Source organism: Nansenia antarctica, assembly GCF_963989245.1.
Source record: "Nansenia antarctica genome assembly, chromosome: 5".
In the NCBI taxonomy this organism is placed as follows: domain Eukaryota; kingdom Metazoa; phylum Chordata; class Actinopteri; order Argentiniformes; family Microstomatidae; genus Nansenia; species Nansenia antarctica.
Window position 1 is genome coordinate 23,986,990 of NC_137690.1, and position 19,979 is coordinate 24,006,968.

The 19,979-nt window shown below is 43.1% G+C and overlaps 3 protein-coding genes across 4 annotated transcripts in view; all 3 read left to right on the forward strand.

Moving 5' to 3' along the window:
* The first annotated feature begins 277 nt into the window (after positions 1-277).
* lztr1 (leucine zipper like post translational regulator 1) lies at positions 278-8,057 on the forward strand. 2 transcript variants are annotated; one of them, XR_013937461.1, is made up of 20 exons: positions 278-826; positions 927-989; positions 1,093-1,149; positions 1,237-1,316; positions 1,410-1,518; positions 1,669-1,752; positions 1,851-1,908; positions 2,039-2,178; positions 2,344-2,545; positions 2,815-2,859; positions 3,814-3,924; positions 4,063-4,155; positions 4,249-4,344; positions 4,550-4,739; positions 4,864-5,033; positions 5,119-5,402; positions 5,580-5,641; positions 5,863-5,968; positions 6,497-6,577; positions 7,015-7,059. XR_013937461.1 is itself a non-coding variant. In XM_080532149.1 (20 exons), exons 1-20 carry the CDS (start codon positions 675-677, stop codon positions 7,129-7,131), a joined length of 2,388 nt encoding a protein of 795 aa, XP_080388275.1. In that variant the 5' UTR covers positions 278-674; the 3' UTR covers positions 7,132-8,057. The 2 variants fall into 2 exon arrangements, 1 of the variants encoding a protein (XP_080388275.1); XM_080532149.1 differs by having other exon boundaries at positions 5,580-5,729; positions 7,015-8,057.
* Positions 8,058-9,965: 1,908 nt separating this feature from the next.
* cldn26 (claudin 26) lies at positions 9,966-10,783 on the forward strand (the record flags this gene model as incomplete). The annotated part of the gene is given in 4 exon segments (XM_080533108.1): positions 9,966-10,005; positions 10,008-10,074; positions 10,076-10,097; positions 10,100-10,783. Coding segments are annotated over 4 exon segments (813 nt in total).
* An 8,259-nt stretch (positions 10,784-19,042) lies between these two features.
* Positions 19,043-19,979, forward strand: part of aifm3 (AIF family member 3) — a gene marked incomplete at both ends in the record, with an annotated part of 33,404 nt that continues 32,467 nt past the window's right edge. Inside the window, one exon of the mRNA XM_080530920.1 lies at positions 19,043-19,073. Coding sequence (XP_080387046.1) covers positions 19,043-19,073 — 31 coding nt within the window. The remainder of the gene's footprint in view (positions 19,074-19,979) is intronic.

Sequence of the window (19,979 nt, forward strand, 5' to 3'; positions counted from 1 at the left end):
GGTGAGTTTAAATCGATGCGGATGTGATAGCAAATTATTCTCGCTAGTTACTAACTCTGGCCATACACCACAACGTGCCCAATATGCACCGTGTAGGACACATATAATGGACGGTACAGAACTATTGAAAAATAGTGAAAAGTCATTCGGTAAAGTTGAACTTGGTTGCTGCTATTTTGAAGAAATCCTCATTTACATACATTTACAGTGACCGGAAGTAGGTGGGCGGAGTCCCACTGTTGGAGGTCAGGGAACATCGACGTGGGCGATTGGGTTGCTAGTTTGTTTTGCTACAAGAACATATCATATTCAATATTAAACAACTTTTGGATTAATTGCCTCCAAGTCGTCGAAGTATTTTGAGGAAGAAGGCGGACATAGATGAGCTAACGCTACCATATATCTCTTCCCAATAATATTGTCATCTTATTTCAATCAGTGCAGAGCACAGCTAGCTACCGTGCTAATAGGCTACTACAGTTAGTTCACAGCCAGTCATCACCAGCAGTGCTGGCTACTTGTAAAAACCATGTAAAACTACAAGACATGTTTGCTTGCTAGGTGGAGGTTTGCTAAGCTAGATAAATGACAGGCAGTGTATCCCTTGGCTGTTGATCCCAGCGGACACACCATCAACAGCTAAGTGGGGTTGAATGTGATGGTCTCCAGCAATCATGTCTTGTAAATCCACCAAAGTCGCCCCAAGTGTTGATTTCGACCATAGCTGTTCGGACAGTGTGGAGTATTTGACACTCAATTTTGGCCCATTTGAGACTGTCCATCGTTGGAGAAGGCTCCCACCGTGTGACGAGTTTGTTGGTGCAAGGTAACCTGGAAGATAATCTATCTTGACATATTTTTGAATTGCAGACAGTATTGCTTGTGGTGCAGTGTACTCATCTTTCTACCCCTTTGATGTTATGCAGGCGCAGCAAGCACACTGTTGTGGCATACAGGGATGCCATATATGTTTTCGGGGGTGATAACGGGTAAGAGGTGTTTTGCTTTGCATTGGCATCCCTTGTGATGGTGGTAGATTATTTTTATTATTATTATACAAATTCCTTACCCTTGCCTAAACCCTCCATGCAGGAAAAACATGCTGAATGACCTGTTGCGCTTCGATGTCAAAGATTGCTCGTGGTGTCGGTAAGGATTTTCGACATCAGTTCCTGAATAGACGTGGCCCTGCCAGTGTTATCATAGGCGTCATCATGTGTCTGATATCTGTTACAGAGCCTTTACCACTGGCACCCCGCCTGCACCCAGGTATCACCACTCTGCTGTGGTGTATGGCAGTAGCATGTTTGTTTTTGGTGAGTTGATATGTTCTCTTCCCTTTTCTCCAGTTTGTGCTACATGACTGGATAGGTGGATAATTACTACATCTTCTGTCTGAAACATTTCAGGTGGATACACTGGAGATATCTACTCAAACTCCAATCTGAAAAACAAAAATGACCTTTTTGAATACAAGTTTGCAACCGGACAGTGGACCGAATGGAAGGTGGAAGGCAGGTAATGTTTTAGCCATAAGAACATAATGCATGTGTGATACACTTGCTGATTAAACAAAATCAGTAGCTGCCCATATAACTTCAGACAGCAGTACATAATAAAATTATATAAATTATAATGCATTATAATTATTATAATGCAACTTTTCAGTTTGCCAGTGGCCAGGTCAGCACATGGTGCCACGGTCTACAGTGATAAGCTATGGATATTTGCTGGCTACGATGGAAATGCCAGGTAGGTTTGTCAGATGATTTAATATTTATATCTATATTCTTCAAACCTATATTTACCTAAAAAGGTAACTTGTTTGTCATTGTTTTCCCTGCCTGCAGGTTGAATGATATGTGGACCATCAGTCTTCAGGATCGAGAGCATGCCTGTTGGGAGGAGGTAAGAATACAGTGCCTTTGTCAGTAGAAGGAACATCTCAAGACTATAAAAAAAACAACAACAACCACACAAAAGTTAGATGAGTTGCATAAAAAGCTAATGCTGCGAATTGTTTTGGTGTGTACCTCAGATTGAACAGAGTGGTGAGATTCCCCCGTCCTGCTGCAACTTCCCGGTGGCTGTGTGCAGGGACAAGATGTTTGTGTTCTCTGGCCAGAGTGGAGCCAAGATCACAAACAACCTCTTCCAGTTTGAGTTCAAGGGACACATGTGAGTAAGACCCGGGGGAGGTTCTCTCTCTTTGGAATTACCCAAGGGGTGTTTCCTAGCCATATTCCATGATACATTTAAAAACGAATTTTCAGGGGCAATGCTGATCTCAGGATGTCAGGGGTCAGAGATGAGGTTGTTTTCTTTTTAAATCCTTCTGTTCAGGTGGACACGCATCCCAACAGAACACCTGTTGCGAGGTTCTCCTCCGCCCCCCCAGAGACGCTACGGCCACACCATGGTGGCCTTTGACCGCCACTTGTACGTGTTTGGAGGCGCTGCTGACAACACCCTGCCCAACGAGCTCCACTCATATGACGTAGACTCCCAAACCTGGGAGGTGATCCAGCCCAGCCTGGACAGTGAGGTACTGTATGTGATCTAGACATGACTAGGGCCATAGTAATCTGTTTTCTCTGTGTCCCAAAAGCAGATGTGGGAGCATGATGTGTGTATTTACCTGTGCATTGTTATAGTTTAGGTAATTTTTTTATAAGAAAGAACCCGTGTCTATGTATTGGTTAGACTGCCAAGACTAAAGAATATTTGATACATCAGTTGCAGGGCAGCATGTTCATTGTGACCTTGTCTGTTGTATATGTGTTTTGAAGTACTACTGCTCTCTACCTTTTACAGGATCCCTTTGGAAATGAAATGATCTCATCTCAAGGGTCAATCCTGGTAAAAAAAAGCTTTAATATAATATCTATATATATATACAATCTAAACTGTTTCTTCTGATACCTACTTGCTTTCTGTATTTTTGTCTTTATTAACATTGAAGATAGTCAGCAGCATATATAGTAGTTTTCCTTTGTGAATTACAGACAAGTGGGTGACATCCCTCAGGTATGTAGTTCTGCCTGATGAAGGGGTCACATTCTATTCTATAGCGCATTACCAAACAAATCTGGTCACAAGGTATGGACCACTTAGCCTGTCATTATTTGACTACAGGGGATTTTAAAACAAGGTCTGAAGAGCAGAAAAGGACTCTTCTGGGTCTTATTATGCACTGATTAATAATCTGACTACCGTATTTTCCGGACTATAAATCGCGTTTTTTCCCCATAGTTTTACATTGCCGTCTAAAGCCGCCAGAGGGCGCTCTGGGCTTGTCACAACTATATGCTGCTCCTATACCACTGAAGAATTAGCTGAAACATTAACGGTAGCTTGGTGAACTTGTTTACTGGTAACTTGCTTGTTGGCTAGCTGTTTTGTTATGTTAATTTAGCCTATTCAGCCTCCCAGGTATGTTCTTTATGCTATTGTGTAGCTGAATAACTGTTAATGTGGCTTGTTATGTTAATTTAGCCTATTCAGCCTGTTGTTCTGTGTGGTATTGTGTAGTTGAATAACTTGCTTTTCCAGATTAAATGTCTGTTCTTGGTCTTGGATTTTGTGAAATACATTTCTAAATAAATGCGACTTATAGTCCAGTGCGATTTATATATATTTTTTTCTTTATGCCGCATTTCTTAGTGGTGCGACTTATACTCCGGTGCGACTTATAGTCCGGAAAATACGGTAATCTGTTTTGCTCTCTTTTCAGTTATTTTGAAAGGATATCCAGCCATATACCCATGGGGTATTTCCTTGTTGTTCCTCGTTCTGATTTCTGTATGTTTACAGATGCCCAGTGGCAGACTCTTCCATGCCGCTGCTGTGATTCAGGACGCCATGTACATCTTTGGTGGGACAGTGGACAACAACGTGCGCAGTGGAGAGATGTACAGATTCATGGTAAGAGTCTGTGTAGGGTGGGGTTATAATTGACAAGCCTCTGCTCTGAAAAGGTTTCACAATTTGCTACGCCCCATGCAAACCATTTGGTTTCTACTCCTGTTAATCAGTTAATCAGAGCTGTTCTTTTTTCTGCAGTTTTCCTGCTACCCGAAGTGCACCCTCCATGAGGACTATGGAAAACTCTTTGAGAACCGGCAGTTCTGTGATGTGGAGTTCATCCTGGGGGAGGTGAGTCCTCACGGCTGCCATGTGCCGTTGGGAGACTAAGCTTCTCCCTCTCTCTTCTCACTTTCATGCTGCTGTTTCTTTCACTCTGTACAGAGGGAGGAGAGAGTCCTGGGTCACATTGCCATTGTGACAGCTAGATGCCAGTGGCTACGTAAGAAGATCCTGCAGGCACGGGATAGGCAGAGACAGGTGTGAGGCTTCACTCTCTTACCTCCATTTCATAAAGTAACCTTACTGTTTCTCCAAGCTTACAGCACTCCATCACAGAATGGAAGCGATAAACGTCCGAGACTCACTCAGCCACAACTTATAAATGCACTCTAGTCTAGTCATTGCCAAAGGCACATTTTTGTAGTATCTACTAACTACCATTTGCTCTCTCCTGTCTCTATAGAAGAGTAAACAGGAGAGCAGTGAGGAGAGTGAGGAAGGGGTGGCAGGAGGTCCAAAGGATATCCCAGCGGGAGCACGACTAACTGGGACACAGCCTATGCTGGAGGTGTCCATAAGGGAGGCAGAGGCCCAGCCTTTTGAGGTGCTGATGCAGTTCCTGTACACAGACAAGATCCAGTACCCTCGACGAGGTCAGCGTTCAACACCTGCTCATCCCTACTGATAACATAATTTATTCTCACATTACTGACTGAATCATCTAAAGAACCTGAAGTGAAATTATGGCATTCGTCCCCCCTCCTTGTATCTTCTTAGGTCACGTTCAGGACGTCCTCCTGATCATGGACGTCTATAAACTTGCACTGAGCTTCCAGCTGTCAAGGCTGGAACAGCTCTGTGTGCAGTACATTGAGGCATCAGTGGACCTCCAGAATGTTCTGAGTGTGTGTGAGAACGCCAATAAGCTGCAGCTGGATCAGCTCAAGGTAGGTCACTTAAGGAGGTTCAAAAGATGACGCAATGATTGTTTCCGGTAGAGCCAACCCAACACATTCCCACTTCCTGTTTCAGGAGCATTGCCTAAACTTTGTGGTGAAGGAGACACACTTTAACCAGGTGATCATGACTAAGGAGTTTGAGCATCTGTCCACGCCTCTGATAGTAGAGATAGTTCGGAGGAAGCAACAGCCTCCGCCCAGGGTGTACTCAGACCAGCCTGTGGACATAGGAACGTCCCTGGTGCAGGACATGAAGGCCTACCTCGAGGGAGGCGGCTTGGAGTTCTGTGACATCGTCCTGCTGTTGGATGGACACCCTCGGCCCGCCCATAAAGCTATACTTGCTGCTCGCTCCAGGTACTGTCCAGGTCCAACGGAAGATTTTCAAACCGGCAGGCTCGACTGTTTAGAGTGTGGATGACTCCCATTGGGTGACATGACCTGACTATAGTGGTGTTCATGTATGGAAGTGTATGTATCACCATTACTATTCTCTAATGGAAGGTTTTATATGTCTCCTACTCATCCCTGCAGCTACTTTGAGGCGATGTTCCGTTCTTTTATGCCAGAGGACGGTCAGGTGAACATCTCCATAGGTGAGATGGTGCCCAGTAAGCAGGCCTTTGAGTCCATGCTGCGCTACATCTACTACGGTGACGTCAACATGCCTCCAGAAGATTCTCTGTATCCTCCATCTCATCAATCTCCAATGAAATAATAAACCATTTCTAGGCGGTACTTTTAACACATGATGATTCCGTATGTTCATCAGATAGAGGATAAATGTATTTATTATTTCCTTGACTCTTGTTGACAGTTACCTGTTTGCAGCACCATATTACTATGGTTTCTCCAACAACAGACTACAGGCTTATTGCAAGCACAACCTGGAAATGAACGTCACTGTAGAGAACGTCCTACAGGTAGTGGATTTGAAAGTCATTACTTTTTACTGTGATCTAATTACACATGTAGCCAGTATGAAATACTATTCAACTAATTTCCCGGTAAAGATGTTAGGTCTATACAATATTAACGTTTAGGCGGAGCCCCAATTCATGAAGTGTTATTGCTAAACTGCATTACTACGGGGCGCTTAGTGGCGTAGCACATTATGCACATATACATATTCGCAAGGTCACTGGTTTGATTCCAGCCTATGACATATCCTGCATGTCGTCCCTCCTCTCTCACCCATCCTACCTGTCAATTTCTACTGTCTCTATCCCAATAAAGCAGACATTTTTTGCACATCCCTCTCCCAATTAAATCATTCTCACAAGAGCCCATAACTACAGTATGATTTACGTGTGTGTGCAGCTCTCTGTGATCAGTTCTCTCTCTTAATCAGGGCTCACATGTTTTAGTCTGTAGCTACACAACCTTTGTGTGCAGTTACAGAGATATGCAGATCTTGTCGTCACTCCGTTTATCCTCTGTGCATCTTTCAGATCCTCGAGGCGGCAGACAAAACCCAGGCCCTGGACATGAAGAAGCACTGCCTGCACATTATTGTCCACCAATTCATCAAGGTGGGTGGGCTGGTGTCTGGAGCCCTGGGGGGTTGCTGCCCCCCACTCTGCAATTAAGCTAGATAACTCTCTAGCCCCTTCCTCCTTGTGCGGAAACTGACCCCCTTACCCAAAAGGATTACGCCTCCTCTGTCTGCTCAGAGAGAGTATACAGCCAGGCTTGCATTACAAGCACCTTATCCCTCACTGCTGTAGGGTCACAGTGCCAATCTGATTAGAGTTTGTTTAAATGAAGCAGTGACAACAACGCAGTTCCTCTTCTTGTTTAACATTATGTTACAGTTAATTCCCTTATGCATCAGCCTTTGTTTCTCAGTTTTCGGTTTTTATCTGCTATATCTTTTTACTTTGTCTATCTTTATCTGCCAATTTGGCTTTGCTCTCCTGATTGAGGTCTTTATTTACCGTTTTATTTTTGCTTTCCTCCCCCTCCAAAGGTGTCCAAGCTCCCCAACCTGAGGTCCCTCAGCCAGCTGCTGCTGCTGGACATCATCGAGTCTCTGGCCACACACATATCAGACAAACAGTGTGCTGAGATGGGCTCCGACATATAGGAGAAGCTGGTGGTCCTCTCGTTGAACCCTTCCCTGTCCCCTTGGCCTCTGCAGCACTTTTAGTCATTCCCAGTTACAGCACAGATCTTTAGGTGTTACTGTGGACCTTACACTTCTCACATCCTGGCCCTGAAATGACCTTTATCTATGCTGGTTTACATTCTATCAGATCTCTTAATTGATCATGTTTGAATGAGCTGTGGGACGACTACTGAACTTCGGAAGACGTCACCCGATACTGTGCATCTGAACCAGGATTGAGAGTGCTGATCTTGACGATTGCACTAGCTTTAAGGAACCCCCTCATCCTTGTTCATTTAGCCATGCATGATTTATGAGTACCTTTTTTAATCTATTTATTCCCTCATATATTCACCTTATTATTTCAGTGATGCTATGTAAAAACCAAATCAAAGTCCAACGGTCCTCTCCACATGTTGAGATGTTACATACTGTATATGTATTACCTTTGTTTGGCATATGCAGTACAATAATCCATATTGGTTGCTCTGTAAGAATATGATTCAAGATTAAGTTAGGACATACAGTGGTCTCTGGGGAGCTTGTTTTCCTAAGCTGCTGAATCAAAGTTGTTGTTAGATGTAATAATGTACCTTCACTGTTCATTGTTGTATCATGTATTTGTTACCGTTGCTGATCAATGAAGGTTATTGCTAGCATTCAACATGGTGATGACAAAATGTATTCCCAATAGGTTTTGAAGTCAAGAAGGCTTCCTGTGACCTAGTGTATGACTCGGCTATATTTTGTTTCCTGTTAGTGGCTTAAATTGGCTGAATGTTTGACGTTAGCACACAGGATTGATATGTGTCATTAGATATAATCAACCAGCTGCTACTACAGTTGGAGAAATAAGAGCTCTCCCCTATTGATTTATGCTATGACAACATGATATTTAGTCAAGTGTTTGCTCGCACTGGCTCCATGTACTCAATGCCTTAATAAATTACCTATTTAAATTCATCAAGGTACTGTAGCCTTACTTCTGAATTTAGTCCTTGTGTATCACCCCCATTTGATTGATTAAGCTTTATTTCAATAGATTTTTCTGTAAACCGAGGGACAATTCGTTAAGGACAATTTCAGTGAGAAATCAATGTTCGTGTGTGTGGGAAAAGTTTGATTGCTCTTAAAATAGGTTCCCAAGGGGCGCTTAGGTGGCGTCGTGGGTTAAGCGTTGACCATGTAACCGCAGGGTCCCCGGTTCGATTCCGTCCGGGGACATATCCTGCATGTCATCCCTCCTCTCTCTCTAATCTCTACTATATCTGTCAATAAAATGAAAAATATGAGTGGGACTGCCCCACTCAGAAAACATTACTTAAAAAAAAAAAAGTTCCCAAAACCCTTTCAAGATAAAATCGGAAGCAGTCCGTTTTTTTTTAAGAAACCCTGATTCAGTTTAGATAATAATTTTTAGTCTCTGGCTATTTCACCTGCTGTGTGCTGTCCACCCTGCCTACCTTTCCATGAACTGAAACATAAGAGTAGAAAAGACTGACTGACTTGATACTAGCACAATGGGTCTCATTCTCTCTGACAGACTCTCCCAACACTGGTTGCCAGAGTGTGCAACGGACACTGCCTTTAGCCGTTAGGCAGCAGCAAGTGGAGTTATTTGTAATTAGCATCTTTGCTGGCACACAGCAGCCAGGGTCAAGGAGCTTGGTTTCAGCTCCCTCTCCAGATGCTTCCATTCTGCATGATAGACTTATGTGGCATTGAGTTTGACTGAACTCAGAACTATGGGTTAGCCTGTGGAGTGAATATTGTTGCAAATTCCCACTTGAGGAAAATTGTGGACTGAGCCATTGTCACAGCAGTTGATCGTGGCATCAAAGGACACCGCCAAACCAGGTCAAATCATTGACCTTTATCTCAGCCTATTAGCAGTGTCCTTCGGCAGTTTCAGTTTCCACAGATATGTGGAAGATAAGCTAGCACAATGCACCTTTCAATAAGGGGACAAATCCCTTCAATTTAGACAAGGTTATCAAAAGCAAGGCATAGTATAAATGATCTTGGACCACGAATGTTGATATATTTCTATATGCATGCTGCATCAATCAAGATCAATCTTATAGGAGCCTGTAGGCAAATCTAGTCTATTCTACTCTTTCAAGAATGCTCTCGGTCCTAGTCTCGCCTTCATTTTCTGGTACAACTCTGATCTGCAAATTGGAGGATGCAAAATGTGACTCAATTAAAAAGCCGAGCTGAATGGCCGGATAGTATTTCCTATTCCCTGCCAGTGACAAAGCGAGATCCCTAAAACCCCACAGTGGACCTCACCAAGTGTTGGGCCCTTTGTAAGTAGTAGTGCTCTGAGCACAAGGTGCTATTCATAGTGTTGACACTTGAGCCACTTGGCAAATCAACAGATTTTCTCTAGCTTTCTTAAAAGATGAGAAAAAAACTTGACTGCAATTAAGACCCAATCTTATAAGCTCATATCAGTGACATCAGCACAGAATTCATTTGAAGTAATTAGTGCTACAAGAAGCAGTGTTGGACATTCAATAAGTCTACAGAATTGGACTACTCTGGACACCCTTGGGAGGGTTTCGAGTCCTTCCTCTTTTTGGGTTGTTCCCCCATGCCCAAGTTGCTCATGTTTCCTTCATTTGAGGCTACTTGTGCAGTGCACACACTCAGCCCATATTCCCACTGGACATATCTGGTTTCATTTAAAAACAGTGCTCATTGTTCCCTATGATGATATTTATCACTACGCCAAAACAGTATGTCTGTTGTAATGCTACAGGGCCTGGGATAATCTCTCGGTTATCAGGTGCATTTTATTAAGACGCAGGATGAGGCGGGCTGAATGGGTCGGTCCAAGTGCTACCACAGGAGGGGGGACGGGCTTATCAGTCGCTCACAAACTTTTCTTTGGCCTGGACAGAGCAACAGTGAGAGGAGTAGAGAGAGAGTGTGAGGGGTGTGAGAGAAAAAGAGAGAGAGACAGAAGATGGTGTTTTTGACCACGAAAATTATGCAGAGGACTGCACTCTTCGTCTCATTCGGGGGTATGGTCACTACCCTCATTACCACCTTCCTCCCTCTTTGGAAAACCATGAACTCAGATCTGAATGAGGTGGAGAACTGGTACTCTGGGCTGTGGCACACGTGTATCTTCACTGAGGAGGTTGGAGTGCAGTGCAAGGCCTATGAATCCATCATGGCCCTACCTGTGGACCTGCTGGCTTCCCGGGTGCTCATGCTGGTGTCTATAGCCACTGGTACCCTGGCTGTGGTGGTGGCCTTCCCGGGGCTGGACGGGGTGGAGCTGTGCTCTGGGAGGCAGGGATTGAAGAGAGGGCTCCTCATCCTCAGTGGGGTGCTGTCCTGGGTGTCGGGCCTCACCACCCTAGCTCCGGTCTCTCTGGTGGCCTATGTAACTGTGGTGGAGTTCTGGAATGAGAGCATACCTGACGTAGTGCCACGCTGGGAGTTTGGGGAGGCCATGTTCTCTGGTTGGTTCTCTGGTTTCATCTTGGTCATCGGGGGCACTCTCTTCTTCGTAGCTGTGTGCATGGCAGAACATGACCAGCACCCACCCACCGGCCTCCCTTACACCCCCCAGGAGAAGACAAAGACACAGCACTACTTAAAGACAGAGGTTCTATAGTTTCATTCATAGGTTCAACTTTGTGCATGTTGCTAATACCTGATTACAGATACATTAGAATGCTAAAAGAAGAAATTATTGACTGTGTGAACTGTGTGAACTTATGTTTATTGACTCATAAGTCAAATTATTGACTTATGTGAACTGTTTTGAGATGTTCAAAGTCACTTTTGAAATGTTTCAAAGCCATATGTGTACATTTTGATACTGTTGAACATGGATAAAGTATTTCTGATGGAAAAGTGCAATGAAAGCCTTTGTTGGTTACCTGTTTGCAGTCTTTGTTATTTGTTATTAGCATGAGCCTTTAGGGTAATGTCATCAGAGTCTCTCCAACTTCATTCCAAGTGCCCACTCCATTCCATTCCATTCAAGTCTCTTCGTATTCATTGAGCTGAATGGATTGTGTGTCTTGCCGTGCAGGTTTTTCTGCAAATGAGGATAAAAGAGATCATATCCACTAAATGAACATTCCTTTTAATGATGAACAGTACTTAAATGGGGTTTAAAGAAAATATCTTGAATATATGGAAAATTAGATTACTTTGAGTAGTGCTTTTCCAGAATCACTAGAACTCTTGACGGTCCCTGATCAATATAACATGATATAGAGGGGCTATTTACTTAGCAATGCAAAGCGTTACTGAAGCCAAGGCCAGTTTGAATAAGCATGGCAATTGCTGAGATTCATTGCACAGGGGAGATAAATCCAATCTCAGCCGAGAAAGCCCAGAGTCTGTCGGATCAGTGCCTGTATAGGAGTGAATGGGCATTAAGAAGAGTTTTATCAAGAGATGCATTCCAATGCTGCAGCTCCTGTGTTGTGTTTCGTCTCGGGGAGGGACTTGGTCAAACAAGGTTGCCTGGGTTCCAAATGCACATTTTGGCTTAGGGACACTGCTGTATGCTGCACAGGCAGTGAGACCTTAACAGATGAAGAAAAAAGAGGAACAATGGCCAAATGTGGTCTAGTATTTGATTCCATTTAGAGAAAGTGACTAACAGGGTTAACTCCACACCTCAAGCTGCTAACAGAAGCATTTTGAGAGGCTTTGGTATCATAGCCCATAAATGATTCACTCATGATACTCCACTAATCTGGGTCTGGAGAGCATGGCAGTCCCTGGGTTACTGTGCGGATCGGAGTACTCCTGTAATTAAATTAAACTGAGTGATGTACTAGTAATGTAATATGGCTCTGCCCTTGGAGAGAGATGATCAGTCATCTTACTGGCCTTAGAGTAACACAATGACAGCCACACACATTAACACACACATGCACACACACACACACACACACACACACACACACACACACACACACACACACACACACACACACACACACACACGCACAAACAGTGGTCCTGTTCTATTCTTTTCTTTGTGACCAGCAGAGGGTACACTGAGCCCGCCAACACAAGACAAATCAGTGTGTTTCAGCCAAAGCAAAAAATGGGAAATAATAGTTAGAATTATATAAATGTGTGGGTCTGACAAATCCAACCCCTTTATATAAAATGCAGAAGACATTATGTGTATTTATTACATTAGCTATGTAACAATATATCCATGAAAGTAATACATTTGAAAGGGATGTGAGATGTGACCTTGTCATGATAATAGTAGTTGAATAGGACACCTGCACTGTTCCACTTTACCTCAATGGAAGAAAGCAGAAAGGAAATGGTATGACAGTAAAGAATAATGATCAATTCATATAATTGTTAGTTCCACCACCCCAATCAAATACCCAATCAAATCGACCAAAGAGCCCTGTCCACACCATCCCCTCTTAAATAAGAAAACATATCCGTGACTGCAGGGATTACTTTACTTTGCCATGTTCCCATGCTCTACAGTGAAAGTGCTGTATAATACTTCGGTATGGTGTAATATTTTCATAGCTTGTAGACAGACAAACAAACTTACAAGCAAGTGCCAATAACAAAAGCTTGAATTTTGGTATATAGGCCTACAGTATGTAGGTAGAACACTCAGACAAGCCGCTACATTAGTCAGTCAGATAAGGGTTTACAGTAGGCAGCAAATCCTGCACAAAGACAGGCATACAGGCATACAGTACACACACACACACACACACACACACACACACACAGACACACACACACACACACACACACACACACACACAAGCAAACCATCAGACAATCAGGCAGGCAGGCAGGCAGGCAGACCAGGCAGTGCAGGGGGGAGGCCAGCAAGTCTTTGATCAGGCTTAACTGGCAAGTCAGGCCTTTGGCATCTGAAGGCGGGGCTGAAAGGATCTGAGCAGGAGGGGGACTGTGTTTGTATGTGTGTGTGTGTGTGTGTGTGTGTGTGTGTATGTGTATGTGTGTCCGTGCGTGTGTGTGTGTGTGTGTGTGTGTGAGTGAGTGAGTGTGTGTGTGTGTGTGTGTGTGTGTGTGTGTGTGTGTGTGTGTGTGTGTGTGTGTCCGTGCGTGTGTGTGTGTCCGTGCGTGTGTGTGTGTCCGTGCGTGTGTGTGTGTGTGTGTGTGTGTATGAGTGTGTGTGTGTGTGTGTGTATGAGTGTGTGTGTGTGTATGAGTGTGTGTGTGTGTGTGTGTGTGTGTGTGAGAGAGAGAGAGAGAGAGAGAGAGAGAGAGAGAGAGAGAGAGAGAGAGAGAGAGAGAGAGAGAGAGAGAGGGGAGGGGTAGAAAGAAGAGAGCAGAACGCTGTGAGAATTCGTGCTGTGTTAGCATCCCCCAGCAACTCCATCAATACTGCATACAGCTGAGAAACTGGCAAGGGTCCCCTGGTGCTGCATTGGCGGGCACCGTCAGTGAAAAAGAGCAGCTCCTACGATCAGCCCTGACAACTCTGCTGGAAGGGGTTCTCCCACAGATAGCACCCACCAGAGCTTCTGCTGCTGCTGCTGCTGCTGCTGCTGCATCCTGAGAGGAGACGAGTGGAGGAGGGTATAACAGGACACACAGAGTGGAGGAGGGTATAACAGGACACACAGAGTGGAGGAGGGTATAACAGGACACACAGAGTGGAGGAGGGTATAACAGGACACACAGAGTGGGAATACTACAAAGGAGAGGGAGCCAACCCCAGAGAGGGACAGGATTCTTAGGGGACTGGAGCGCTAGTGTGCTATGGTGCGCTGCAGGATAGGCTGAACACTGGGGAGTTTGAGAGGAACTCTATGCACCTGCTCCACACAGGCTTTGGTAAGGTCCTTTCCTTTTTTGTAGGCCTACTGTTTGTAAAGGCTGATTTTATTATTCTGTTTAGTGTGATTCTCTGTGTATCGTTACTCTTTACTATTTTGTGGTTCGCCTGTGGTACACCATTAATAGCTATACAAACAGTAGCAAGTTACTCACACCTGGTCCAGTTCCACAGCTTTGTTTTATTCCTTAGTGAAGTGGAGCAGTGTGGTGCAGTATATTCATTATACTCACAAAATGCATCAAAAAGCATAGCATCAAAACAAGACTGTCATTTATTTTTTCCTCATTTCAACTCAGTGAGTATACTTAAATACAATGTGTATGTGTGTATGTGTGTATGTGTGTGTGTGTGTGTGTGTGTGTGTGTGTGTATGTGTGTGTGTGTGTGTGTGTGTGTGTGTGTGTGTGTGTGTGTGTGTGTGTGTGTGTTTGTGTGTGTGTGTGAGTGTGTGTGTGTGTGTGTGTGAGTGTGTGTGTGTGTCTGCGTGCGTGCGTGTGTGTGTGTGTGTGCGTGCCTGAGAAATTGGCTATTTCAATTGTTGTTTTTGTCCATGGAAGCTGCTCCCCTGCAGGAGTGGACACCCCTCTGTAAAATGCAATTCTGGTTTTCCATGACATCACAGCTCCTTTGGCCTAATTGAGAAGCAAATGCTGAAAGCAGCACTACAATATCCTGACACTACCTGTAACAATGAATCTCTAGTACTTTTGCACACTACTCTTACTCTTCCTGCGTCAGGGGCTATTTGTCATTTATTTGTCATGTACATAACATGTCAACTTTTGATGAAAGTATTTGGAGTGATATGGTAAACACAAATAAGTATAACAATCTATAGTGGAGTATATAGTGGAGTATAATTTCTACAGAATAACAAATAAGGAAAAGGTGTGCTCAACTCTAAATAAAGTTTGGTTTTGATTGCTGTGTATTTGGTTGCTGTTTAGCCCAAGGTTGATCCAGTAAGGACATGTCCACAGAGACTGCTGACTATGTAATACATTATCATTTATTTTTCTATACTAGAGACTGCTGGCCGTATCATAACTTCTCCAGAGCCACGTGGTATCCATGTATTATCCAAAGGGCACTAATGGTCAGCCTCTGAATTCCACAACAAGCTCAACTACATGACCCCTTTAACCTGATCATGGTAAAAACACATTTCAGACATCGTACATTACATTCCAGACTTAGCCGTTCTCACCACCTATTGTATGGACATCTAACTGAGCATTACATACAGTATATTATTATTATTATTATTTCACAAATTAACTTTGATAAAACACTGTACAATAACATGAGAAATGCGTTTGCTGGGATATAGATGTCATATACTGCAAGTCTGATTTACATCCTACCGGAAAGAGGCAATAACAATGATGATTTCCTTATGGGTAAACATATTGAAATAAGCATACAAACATGTAGTAGACAAATGGGGAATGTGCCTGGTTACAATATAAGCCTAAGATTGTTTCACATGTAAGCTTCATATTGGGGACTTTGATCAGCTATAATTAATCCAATGTTTACACATTAAGAGTGTCAGACTGGTAGATTGTTGTTGAAACAAACAACAAAGTCACTCAAAAGCTTCTTTCCATCCTTTAACAATTAAACAATTGTTATTATTTCAGATTCTTTGAGCCTGTTCCTTTTTTGATCAATCATGGCAGAGCTACCAGCTAAATATTTGATAAGCAGGATTTCTAACATAACACAGAAACACTTCCTGAATGGGTTTAACTTTACAACTTCATTAGTCTCAGGGCAACATGGTAAATAGCTATTAATTGTCTTGTACCTAAAGGCTGTTGCTCAAGCAGTGGTTGATGCAATCGTGGGATGATTCCTAAGCTTATCTTGTATTTCACAACCATTCCTATAGCTGCAGGTGAAAAGGAGGAGGAAGTGCGGTCAAACATTAAGTGGGGTGTTACTTTGTCATGAATGTTGGCTCTTATCAGCTGTGGATCAAAGCACCAGTCCTAATCTTTAACCATTGACCTGCAGAACAGGTGTTGCGAGAATGATTGAAACCGCTGTTGTGCATGCCATCCAATGACTGAGATGTTAATTCACTCTTTGCTAAATTACCTAAGCCATTTGTTTGCTTACCTTGAAAGCAGTCGTTGACAAGGATACACTGCAATCCATGCTTTGTTTTTATTTACTGACACCAACTGCTAGCATGCTCTAACCAAAGACCAATAAAAGGCTATGTTTCCTACTTGGCATGTATTTATTTCATGCCCAAATCATGTCAGAGTAACTTTGAAAGGGATTGTGTAAAACCATTTAAAGCTTGCTAAATTGGAGGACATTGATTGTTTTTTAGTCAGTCAGAAGATGTTAATGTTAGTGGTTGGTGATAGTGGTTAGGTAAACAAAACCAGGATTGCAGTCTGTCCTTGTCCATAGACTGTTTTCATGGTAAGGAAATTCATGTTACAGTAAGTTGTGTAACTAGGGAGAACTAGCCCTTTGAGCGACTCATAAATCATCCTACTGATACACTCCACAGAGAAATATGCTTATATAGAGAAAATGCTTGTACTGTATATGAACCTCTGCAAATCTTCAGTGGTTACAATATGGTGAATGATTTGTGAGTTTGTGTTTATCTTCAGACACACACACACACACACACACACACACACACACACACACACACATAACCTTGTACGTATCTGTGCTCCTTTTCTTGAGGAAGCAAAGTTCTCCCTCCCTCTGAGGGGTGGGTGGTGATGATGCCTCACCTCCCTGAGGAGTGGTGGTGTGGTATGTCCGTCGTGAGTACAATCCCAGTTATCAATAGGTGCTGTTTGCTGTAGTGAGTGATGCATTGGTGCAACTAGAGTAAAAATGGCTGCTTTCTCAGTTCACTCGTAGCACATCCATACTTCCATACCAGGGGGAAACTGCCAAAACATTGAGCTGCAATGGCTAATTCCCTACATTCCAGTAAAAAGTATTACATTTGTGGAGAAGTGAGTGAGACTGACAGCTTGTTTGCAGGAAGGATTATTAGCACTGCTTAGGGACAGGCCCAACAGTAAGAGACTGGCATCTGCGTCATATGTTGTGAAGAGCAAATCTGCTTAACCTACTTTGAGTTAGCACAAAATAAATCAGGCTTGTTGCTGGAACCCCAGGATGGCAGCCTTTACGATCCAATTTTGTGTTCATAAAATGGTAATTTGTATGAAATTATTGACTCACAACATGTAAAATAGATTTTGAAATGTCAGATTTTATATGTGTTTGGTGGTTTATCATTGAGTGTGGTGAAACACTACCCTCAATGTTTCTCAAAGACTTCACCAAGATAGTGTGGATGTAAAATGAATGTACTGTAGTAAAGGATTCATAGTTGCCATGGAGATTTCCATGAATCGTGTAGGACAAACAGAGACTCCCACATTCTGCTAGAGAGAAATAGGCTTGTCCACTTGTTTTTATGCTCATTTTACCATTTACAAAAAATATTTTAAAACATGCTCCTAACTCTTGAGTGTTTCCTCTAAAAAGCTCACAATGCTCCTTACTTAGTATCTCTTACTTATGATTAGTGATTTTACTGGGACGTAGGCTACAGTATATTACTTTGAACTACTAAACTAACATTGTCATTATTGTCACATTGACAATATGACAGCGATAACCGCAGGCCTTTTACTCTATGAAATGTATTTAGTAACTCACAAGGGATCTTTCCACTTATCATTGGTCTCTGGAACTTTTCTTGAGCCACTGCTCCATTCAATAGTGCCCTTTTTCTAACTTCAAGGACATTAAGATGTGATCTGAATATCAAGTACTCCCTTAAGTTGCAATGCCGAAGGATAGTACCGGTATGCTGATTAATGTCGACTGATAAATCTCGTCGACTGATAAATCTGCTCTCCTCTAACTACTTGTACTGTATTCTGTCATATTCCTATGAACAGCTGTATTGTTGAGTAACAGTGCGTGGGTGAAATACCATGAGTGCTGGCAGGCGTGTGTGGGCAATGTGGCAACTAAACAAGGGTGGTTTTGAAATTCATGGGGCCTCTGCTTCCCTTCAAAACACAGTGTGACAAGAAAGTTAATAGGTGTCTAAATGGTGTTAATATTTAACAGTTTCCAGTTTATTTAACAGTTTAACATGCATTCACAAAAGTAACAATGGCCGTGGAAAATGTTTCCAATTAACACCATTACTTCCATGTAAGAGACTTACAAACAAACACGCATGCACGCATGCACGCACACACACACACACACACACACACACACACACACACACACGCGCGCACACACACACACACACACACACACACACACACACACACACACACACACACACACACACACACACACACACACACATTCACACACACACACACACACACACAGGGCAAACTTTTTTTAAGCCTACATTGTTGCCAAATGTGGAAAAGAAGACAACAATATACATTTCTTGATTAATCAAATAAGCAAAATGGGGACGATCTACCCTATCACTGACATATCAAAGTATTATGATCTGTTTACAGCTCAGCAGCTTGGTGACCAGCAGCAGAGCCTCTCCTTTTCAAAAACGTGGTTGATGAGAGCTGTTTTGCATCAAAAACAAAGCTGTGAACAGTTCCATTGGAACTGCTGCAGACAGTGCCATGAATGCTAATAGTTGTTATTGCTAGGCTAGAGCAGCCTCAAAAGACTGACCTGATTTTGGGGCTCTTCAAATACTGAGCTGTTTTACTTTATTCTATTATTGTTGATTTCGTATCCTGCTGCAAGCCTAAGAATTTTACTATTGTGTACCTGTACATTGGATGTTATAAAATCAATTCTGATTCTGATTCTGTTGTTCCTTCTCCTCAGGTGATGTGGAGGAGCTGATATCTGCTATGGCTTGCCTGGACCTGCAGGTACTGATACCCCCCCTCCAGCATTGTTGTTACCCCCCAACTCAGCAGCCCAACCCTAGGATCTGACCCCCTCTCCCCTTCACCTCCCCTGGGCATCATCAGCCAGGTCTCCTGGCTCTACCCTGGGCCCATCATGGGAGGATGCTTCTCCAAACCCAAACCAGGTGACCACCTCCCCCTCTAACCCCCTGTACTCCTTCAACCTACCCCACTCCAAATCCTGTAATAATTGGCACTTGTTCTCCAGCTATATATAGGTCATACAAACTGCTCTCCTGACTGCCTTTGTAGGGTTTGTAGCATGGCGTTTTGTTGGGGAGGAATTTTAATGCTCTCAGTTGCATTGCTTTGAAGAGGATTACGTAGTAGAATATGAGTTCAAATGTAGCACAGTATGTCTGTTTCAATACATATGTGATGCTGTTTCAATGAAGCCGACTCGAGGAAGATTTATAACATGATTTCATCTTTTGAGCCTTTAGTTATTCTCAAGTTTATGATAAACAGCAGTGCTGCATCTTGGAGAAAGCAATAACTTTGGAATAGAATTATAAAAAAAAAAAAAAAATCAAATCAAATCCAAAACGACACTAACATAGCCGAAATAGTGATATGTTGTGACTAAAGTTGAAGTCGCAGAAAACTGTCTCACCACTAAGGAGAGTTGTTATCAGTACTAAGGAGAGAGTTTGGAGAGTAGAGTGACCTGAGTAGGAGAGAGAGGATTCGGGGTAAAGTATGTCCTGCATACTAAGGAGAGAGTACTAAGGTAGAATTTGTCCTCAGTACTAAGCATAGAGAGAGCGTTGGGGGGGGGGGGGGGGGGGGGGGGTAGTGTAGCAGAGCATAGGCCCCTTACTGTGAGAGTAAAGGCTCTAAGGTCTAATTAGTCAAAGTCTATTAAACAAATGAGGCCCTGACAGAACCTTTGACACAGCGGTGACGAGAACTGACCACAAACATTAACTTTGCAGACAAAACCTGACCAAACAGCTCCTTACTTTACACAATGTTGTGTGTATGGATAGTAGGACACAATACCACACAGTAAATACAGTAAACAAATATAT